At 39.5% G+C, this 8,943-nt stretch overlaps 1 protein-coding gene across 2 annotated transcripts; it reads right to left on the bottom strand.

The window, feature by feature from the left end:
- Positions 1 to 503: 503 nt before the first annotated feature.
- LOC143973393 (olfactory receptor 226-like) lies at positions 504 to 6,816 on the bottom strand. Of its 2 annotated transcripts, none has more exons than XM_077474413.1 (2): positions 6,749 to 6,816; positions 504 to 3,244 (listed from the first exon to the last, which is right to left on the bottom strand). In XM_077474413.1, exon 2 carries the CDS (start codon positions 3,105 to 3,107, stop codon positions 2,184 to 2,186), a length of 924 nt encoding a protein of 307 aa, XP_077330539.1. In that variant the 5' UTR covers positions 3,108 to 3,244; positions 6,749 to 6,816; the 3' UTR covers positions 504 to 2,183. The 2 variants fall into 2 exon arrangements, 1 of the variants encoding a protein (XP_077330539.1); XR_013272068.1 differs by lacking the exon at positions 504 to 3,244 and adding an exon at positions 6,485 to 6,651.
- Positions 6,817 to 8,943: the final 2,127 nt, after the last annotated feature.

Genomic DNA, 8,943 nt, shown 5'->3' with positions numbered 1-8,943 from the left:
GTGATGGAGGAGAAGAAGAAGGTGATGGAGTAGAAGCAGGTGATGGAGAAGGTGATGGAGAAGGAGAAGAAGAAGGCGATGGAGAAGGAGAAGAAGAACGAGGTGAAGGAGAAGAAAAATAAATATCATAGATGTAATACTAGTATCAGCAAAATCATAAACACCAAAATATTGGAAGAATATTAATTCTCTATCCTCGAAGAATGTAAAGAAAATTTCTCCAATTTTATAAAATTTTAAGACCAGCAGAAGAAAAATTATAGATTTAATACTAGGATCAGCAACATCGTAGATAAAAAATATTGGAAGAATATTAATTTTCTCTCCTCAATAAATGCATAAATACAAAATTCTCACCAGTTTTATACAACTTGGAAAACATTATCTGCAAAAAAAGGCAAACTATATCAATGGTATATGCAGTGGACACCCTGGTTATCACCTAGTTAGATCAATAAAAAACTAAAATGTAGCCCACCCTGCCCCTCCCCTGAACATCAGAACTTGCTCTGTATTACATTAGTGTCTCCAGGTGCCATTGTGTAAAATGGATTCTGAACAGAGAAACTTCATTCAGAAATTTAATGTAATCCTCGCCATAACTCTGTGAACTTCCCTGGGAAGGTTATAATTCTCTAAATAGATTAGCAATGTATTATTATCATTACTACTATTATTATTTTATTAATAATGGATATTTTGTATTTCTCATTGTTCCTGTTATTTTATTACTATTTTTGTTATTAATAATAATAATAATAATAATAATAATATTAACCTTATGCCACGTACACACAACTGGACTTTTCGAGGGACTAGGTCCGACGGTCTTTCCGACAGACCTTCGGTGGAATTCCAACAGACTTTCCGAATGAATGGACTTGGCCACACACAATCACATCAAAGTCTGATGGATTCGAAACGGGATGACGTATGACCGGACTACAATAAGGAAGTTCGTAGCCAGTAGCCAATAGCTGCCCTAGCGTCGGTTTTTGTCCGTCGGATTAGCATACACACGAACGGAGTTCTCGGCCCAGCGGAGTTCCGGTGGAAAAATTTAAAACATTTTCTATTTCTAATGTCCGCTGGATTTTTGGCAAGCAAAGGTCCGATGGAGCCCACACATGATCGAATTGTCTGACGGACTCGTTCTGTCGAACCTTTGCTGTCAAAAAGTCCGGTCGTGTGTACGTGGCATTAGAGGTGTTGGCTAATATAAGTCTGGTTCACTTATTATTTCCCCAAGGACTTTTAGGCATGTGACAACATAAGGAAGGAAGGTAATAATGGGGACCTATCCTGTTCTTGGAGGGACCAGTTGGGTCACGCTGAATATAATCTCCCGGTAGTGAGGGACCAGGGGGAGCAAGGTAATGTAAAACGCTGAGGGATCTAAAGAGATTTTTGGCTTGGGGCAGCTTTTCAAACAGAGCAGGTCATAGAGTGCTTACAGGGTGTTGAAAACATGTGCCAATTCCCCTATTGGCACCCATGATATGAAAGACACCCAGAGGCAGTAAATCAGCACATATGATAGACATATACTGTATGCATTTTAAGACGATCTCCAAAACAGGAAATGTCTCTAATGTCTCTTTTATTATTCAAACTTACCAACTATGTAACAATGAAATTAAACTTCCCCCAACCATACACATATAAACAATAGCATTCAGCTCATTATTTCAACTTTCAATTCTGAGCAACCTACAGCATAAAGAAAGAAATAAAAATAAAACAGCAAAGTACTGTAATACTACTGGGGGAGATTTTGTTTTTCTTAGCCCTTGTACACACGGTCGGACATTCCGACGGAAAATGTCCGATCGGACCGTGTTGTCGGATGCTCAGATCAAATTCCTAGACCAAAGCTATTGGCTACTAGCCTGAACGTAGTCCCGTCGTAACGAAATAACATCATCACGTTATGAACAATTGGATTTTCCGACAACTTTGTCCGACCGTGTGTATGCAACACCAGTTTCGGAAAAAATCTGTCGGACAAAATCTGATGGATTTTGTTGTCGGAATGTCCGACCGTGTGTACAAGGGCTAACAGCCAACACTTCATTGCCTAGGACCAGAATATCAGTGATGATAAGAACCATTTGAGACACGACTTTATATAAGCATGACTTGAACAGGGTCATCGTCAAGTCTGATATCTGAGGGCCCCTCCATTAGGTTCCATGAATAGCCCTCAAAAGTGCGTTCTTCACTTCTTGGTTCCTCAGACTGTAGATGATAGGATTGAGAAGTGGAGTCACCACTGATGGAAAAACAGAAACGATCTTATTAGTATGAAGGTCACTTCCATCCACTGGCCTTGCAAACATGAAAATAGTCGTTCCATAGAAGATGAGGACAACCGTCAGATGGGAGGCACAAGTATAGAAGGTTTTATGGCGGCCTGTAGAGGTTGGAAGTCTCAGAATTGTGTTTAATATAAATGTATATGACACTAAAATAAGCAGAAAACACATTAAAATACCTAAACAGGATATCACAAAAAACAGAGTCTGTACATTTGTGGTGTCGGAACATGCAAGTCTGATTAAAGGAGCTAAATCGCAGTAATAATGATCCACCTGATTTGGGCCGCAGAATGTCACCTTGGAGAGTTGGATAGATTGGACCATTAGGACAGAAAACCCACAGATCCACGATCCCACTGCAAACTGTACACAGACCCTGGGGCTCATGATGACCGTATAATGTAAAGGTCTACAAATTGCCACATAGCGGTCAAAGCCCATCACCACAAGAAGGCAATTTTCTGTGGCACCTAAAGTGAAATGGAAATAAAATTGAGCAACACAACACCCAAAACAAATGGTCTTCCACCCCGAGAGTAACCCTTGTAATAACCCCGGGACTGTCACAGTGGGGTACCAAAGCTCCAAGAAAGAGAATATGCTGATAAAGAAGTACATTGGTTTCTGGAGACGATGGTCACTTCCCACAAGGATAATGATAACACTATTTACTACAATGCTTAATGAGTAAACCATTAATATTAGTACGAAGAGGACGATTCCCAGGGCTGGTGGGACTGCAAAGCCTAGTAGGACAAATTCTCTGACAACTGTGACATTGTAGTCCATGATTCCACAATTATTCTTCTCTAGATGTGTCCATTCGATGAGAAGTCATGAAACACATAACACCTGGAATGTGGAGCGTATTGAAGATGCCTTTTTACCAATAATTTATTCTTGTGGTTGTGAAATGGCGATGAAATCTGCTGAGAGAAGAACTGTCATGATTGAGGTCAATTAAATATTTACTGACAAATCTTACACGTTAAAGTCCCATTCCTGGAACTGACAGATGGAATTATCTCCACAGTTCCAGCTTCCACCCCCAACACACCAAATAGTCCATCATACACAGCCACCAGATACCACCTAATGTGTCGGAGGACTGAGATAAACATCGCAGAAAAAGCCACCAAAGCTCATGCTAAGGGTGGAAACGATGGAACCACATTCCTAATGTTGTAATAGATTTTAGAAGAGATTTGGATGGGATTTTTTTAGGCACCAAAACGAAAAAAAATTATAAAAATGCTTTCACTTTATTATTACAAGGCAATTAAAACAGAGATATATCGAGCGATACGACATCTTGCTAAAATCAGACCACAAATGTTGTATTCCTGCAACATTTACAACCGTTTTTTGTATTAGACAAAGAGGTCCCGATAAGTTTCAACAAATAAACTCAAAGATTTTCATCCGTGGGACAAAATGCAAACCTACATAATGAAATACACCAAAAAAATTTATAAATTGACAACTTACATGAAAGGCATTGTGATACGTAGAATCATGTAAATAATATAGATAAATTAGACTAGAGCTCTCCCTCAAGAGCCCCCCCCCCTCCCCCACAGCGTATAATAATAAGAAGTGCAAGGGATGCGACGTGCAGCAGATAAATAATTGTGATTTAAATATAAAAAAAGAAAAAATAAGTAAAATTGATAAAATCACTCACATCAAAATCAGAGGAAGACAAGGAAACTGTGTTGATCATGACTTATGAATCCATTCTGGTAGAAAAGGGGGGAAGATTTTTTCATTCCCCGAAAAAAATAATGAAGCCCAGCCAATTGCTGAGACTTCACAAACTAAAGAAAAAAAAAATCAATGTGAACTTTCAGTTTATTGTTCATTTAAGCACAAGAGACTCCTTCTTGCTTAAAAAAAAAGACATTAAATTGATCTTTCTGGCTGCAAACCATTGCCAGCAATTTGAAAAATGTAAGAAAAAAAAAAAATGGTGTGGGGTCTCTCCCAAAATCCATACCAGACCTGATCCGAGCATGCAGCCTGGTAGGCCAGGAAAGGAGGGGGGGAACAAGCAAGCACCCAACCTTAAACCATACCAGGCCACATACCCTCAACATGGGGAGGTGCTTTGGGGTGGGAAGAGCCCTGCCCCCCCCCCCCACTCCCGAGCACCTTGTCCCCATGCTGATGGGGGCAATGGCCTCTTCCCCACAATCCTTGGCGGTGGTCGTGGAGATCCGCTGGCAGGGGGCTTATTGGAATCTGGAAACCCTCTTTAACAAGGGGGCCCCCAGATCTCACCACCCCCATGTGAATGAAAATGGGGTACCCCCACCCCAAAGCACCCCCCCATGTTGAGAACATGTGGCCTGGTATGGTGCATGAGGGGGGGTCCACTTGCTTATCCTCCTCCCCTTTCCTGGCCTGCCAGGCTGCAAGAGTTAGGATGGATTTTGGGGGAGACTCAACTATGTTTTTTTTCCTAAAGGGCCTGGTATGCCATTTTTTTCAAAATTTTCTATTGCTGGGAATGTTTTTTTTTCCATTTAGCTGTCAGTGGGTAAAGCCTGCTGACAGCTTATAACTCATCTGAACATCCCGCCGAGCACCCGGAAAATGTGGATGTTCGCCAAACACGCCAACAGGAGACTATCAGGCTGAACTGTTCGCCCAAAACTTCTTACAATGAAATGTACCGAGTCCTTCACCCAACACACAGACTAAAAAACCTTCTCTCCCTGTTCACCTTCTCTAGGTTTTCATTTCACAATTGTTGGGTATAGCTGATGACATGAAATGGGACATTATTTCTATTCGCTGGTTTCTAACATCTCACATCCCCTCCACCTTCTTATCTTCTGTATAAAATTAAATGTAATAATAAATTCTGTCAAAACAGTAGAACTGGGTGATTTTCCCCCCCAGAAAAATCAGCGATTAAAAAAAAAAAAAAAACTCGATTCACGATTCGAATCAAGTTTTTTTTTTTTTTGATGGACACCGCGCTGGTCCTGAGGAGCTGCGGGTAGGAGTTTTTAGGCGAGGCCATGGCTTCAGCCTAGTCCGCGGCGTCCGGCTTTGCCTAAAAACTCCTGCCCGCAGCACCTCAGGAACGACTTGGTGTCAGCGCCGGTCCTGGCGAAAAAAAAAAAAAAAATCTAAAAAAATCAATTTGATGAAATTTCGAATCGATTTGACCTCTCAGCTTGATTCAAGATTTAAAACGATTTTTTCCCCAGCCCTACAAAACGGATACTTAAAACATTGGGGGACGATTTATTAAAGGCCAATCCACTTTGCACTACAAGAGCACTTAGAAGGGCAGTCACTGTAGAGCTGAGGGGAAGATCGAAAAGAGAGGAAGATCGAAATGAGAGGAAGATCAAAATGAGGGGAAGATCTGCTGATTTCTATTAGACAAGCAAAAATGCTGATATTTATTTTCCTTGAATGTCCCCCTCAGATCTACAGCGACTTTACTTCCAAGTATACTTGTAGTGCACAGGGGATTTGCCTTTTCGTAAAGAACCCCCTATGTAATCATTTGATGAAGATTTTTCTTTTGTTTATTAATCTTGCTGCATTTGAATAATAATAAAAAAAAATCTAAAGCTTTTGATTCAACCGATAAATTTGTGGTGTCCCAACCATACACACCCAAAGGGGACCTTCAGTATCATAGGATCACACAGCCGCACCTCCAGTAATGTGGTGTACCTCATCCAATCCAAAAAATGCAGCCAAGGATCCTATGTTAATGAAACAGGACAAAAATTGCAGAAGAGAACGAATTTGCACAGAGAGGAACACAGAAAAAAAAATATGATTTCTTAACCCTAAGGGAACTTCAAAACTACTCAGGAAAGGAAAACATTTGAACTAAGAATGATAATTCTGTTTGACACAAAAGATAACAGACTAAAGGTGGACCTCATTTGATGAAGGTTTTTTCACTTTGTCGCATTCGAATTTGAAAAAAAATTTTTTTTAAATTCAACCGATTTAAAATGTATTGATTCAAACGCTTCGAATCGAAAAAAAATCTGTAAATTTGAAGAAAATTTGAAAAAGACATAAAACAAAATTTTGAATACGAATTTAACTAAACGAAATAGCTAGATTAACGAATTTATACAAAGCTAATTTTTCCGCCATGCTCATGTATAATTACCATGTTTGTGTGTTTTTCCTCGGACATCGTCTTATTAACATTCTGCTAAAACGTTGTCTATTCGTACTGCTTGGACCTTGAAGAAGGGGGGTACACTCCAAAAACTTCTCCTGAAAATTTGGATGTTAGTGGAAATAAAAAAAAGGATCCCGGACAGAACATAATTGTTTTAGTGATGAAGGACTAGAAATAGAATAAAGGGATATACAATGTAACATTATAGGATGTGGACACAATATTACCAACAAGAAGATATGAGGTGTCAGACGGACGTACTCACCGCAGGACGCCGGCAGCCATTCTCGGGGCTCCCTGTGATTGGTTGAGGAGCAGAAATCTATCATTGCGTCCTCCATGAAATAAACGCATTCAGGTTCACAGCACAATATAATGTGTGATCAGATCCCAGGTTCCCGGATCCCCGAGGAGCCTCCAGAAGGGATTTGTCTGCTTTACAATTACACAATACGGACTTAACCCCGTCATGTCCTGAATACAGGATCTGTCTCTGGATTGATCTCAGGGAGTGATGGGTATTTGTGGCCCTGATTAGCCAGGACCCCCGCTCCTCTAATCGTATACAATGCAGGACCAATTACCTCGGGAGGGGACATGGCTGCTGTTCCTGCACTGTATATGATGACGTCTATCAGAGGAGCCCTGACAGGACTGGTTACAAACCAGCAAGAAGAGGGGCTCTGGGGGAGCGGTCATCCGCTAGAAGACTGCATGTATTAGACATGTGCGGTTCGATTCATTCTGGATTAAAGTTCGGACACATTTTTGTGAATCCGAAAAATAATGAAATTTGAATAGTTTTCGAATGCGAATAGTTTTCAAATTTCCAAAGAGAAATTTCCAAAGAGAAATAAATAGAATAGAAAATAAAGGAATAGAATAGAAAAAAAGTTATATTTTTATCCCTTTATTTTCTAATAGAAGACGGCAGGATTAATGTATTAGACATGTGCTGAAATAATGAAATTCGGACAAAATTTGAATAGTTTTCAAATTCAAATCATTTTCCAATTCAAAAACTTTTCAAATTTGAATAGTTTTCCAATTTCCATAGAGAAATAAATAGAAAAGAAAATAAAGGAATAGAATAAAAAAAAAAAAAATTATATTTTTATTCCTTTATTTTTTAATAGAAGATGGCTTGATTAATGTATTAGACATGTGCGGTTCGATTCGTTCCGAATTAACCACTTGGCGACCGCTGTCAAATATACGTCGGCAGACTGGCACGGCTGGGCAAAGTAACGTACCCGTACATTACTTTGAATTTCCTGCCGCAAGCTCGATCACCGCAGGGATACCCGCGCTCGTGTCACGGAGCTGAAGAACAGGGAGATGCTGATGTAAACAGCATCTCCCCATTCTGCCTAATGACAGGACACCGATTGTCTGCTCACTGTCATGGGGAGCAGCGATCAGTGTCGTGCCACTGCTAGCCCCTCCCCCAGACAGTTAGAAACACTCCCCATGACACACTTAACCCCTCCCCCCTAGTGGTTAACCCCTTCACTGCCAGTGACATTTTTACAGTAATCAATGCAATTTTATAGCACTGATTGCTTTATTAATGCCAATGGTCCCAAAAATATGTCAAAATTGTCCGATGTGTTGGCCATAAAGTCGCAGCCACAATAAAAAAATAATAATCGCTGATCGCCGCCATTTCTACAAAAAAATAAAAATTATTGATAAAAATGCCATAAAACTATCCCCTATTTTGTAAACGATATAACTTTTGCGCAAAACAATCAATAAACGCTTATTGTGTTTTTTTTTTAGAAGAATACATTTCGGCCTAAACTGAGGAAAAATAAATGTTTTTTATATATTTTTGGGGGGTATTTATTATAGCAAAAAGTAAAAAATAATGCATTTTTTTCGAAATTGTCGCTCTTTTTTTTGTTTACAGAGCAAAAAATAAAAACCGCAGAGGTGATCAAATACCACCAAAAGAAAGCTCTATTTGTGGGGAAAAAGGACGTCAATTTCATTTGGGAGCCAAGTCACATGACTGCGCAATTGTCAGTTAAAGAAACGCAGTGCCGAATCGCAAAAAGTACTCTGGTCAGGAAGGGGGTAAATCCTTCCTGGGCTGAAGTGGTTAAAATTTGGATGAATTTTTGTTATTTGGAAATTCGGATGTATCCAAAGTTTCAAATTAGAATAGTATTGAATTTAAACTAATCTGAAATAACGAAATTCAGACAAAATTTGAATAGTTTTCGAATGCGAATAGTTTTCCAATTTCGAAAGAGAAATAAATAGAACAGAAAATAACGGAATAGAATAGAAAAAAAAATATTTCTATCCTTTTATTTTCTAATAGAAGACTGCAGGATTAATGTATTACTCCGACTGATCTCATTCCATACAACACACCCTCAATGGACCTGTGAAGGAGAAAAAAAAAGAACACGCCCCCAGTGACCAATCAGATTGCATCTTTTATTCTACAGG

The sequence above is a fragment of the Lithobates pipiens genome, unplaced genomic scaffold, assembly GCF_037356315.1.
Source record: "Lithobates pipiens isolate NorthernLeopardFrog02 unplaced genomic scaffold, aLitPip1_a1.2 Scaffold_1, whole genome shotgun sequence".
NCBI classification, from domain to species: Eukaryota; Metazoa; Chordata; class Amphibia; order Anura; family Ranidae; genus Lithobates; species Lithobates pipiens.
The sequence above is the reverse complement of the archived record's forward strand: the minus strand, read 5'-3'. Positions and strand labels throughout refer to the sequence as shown.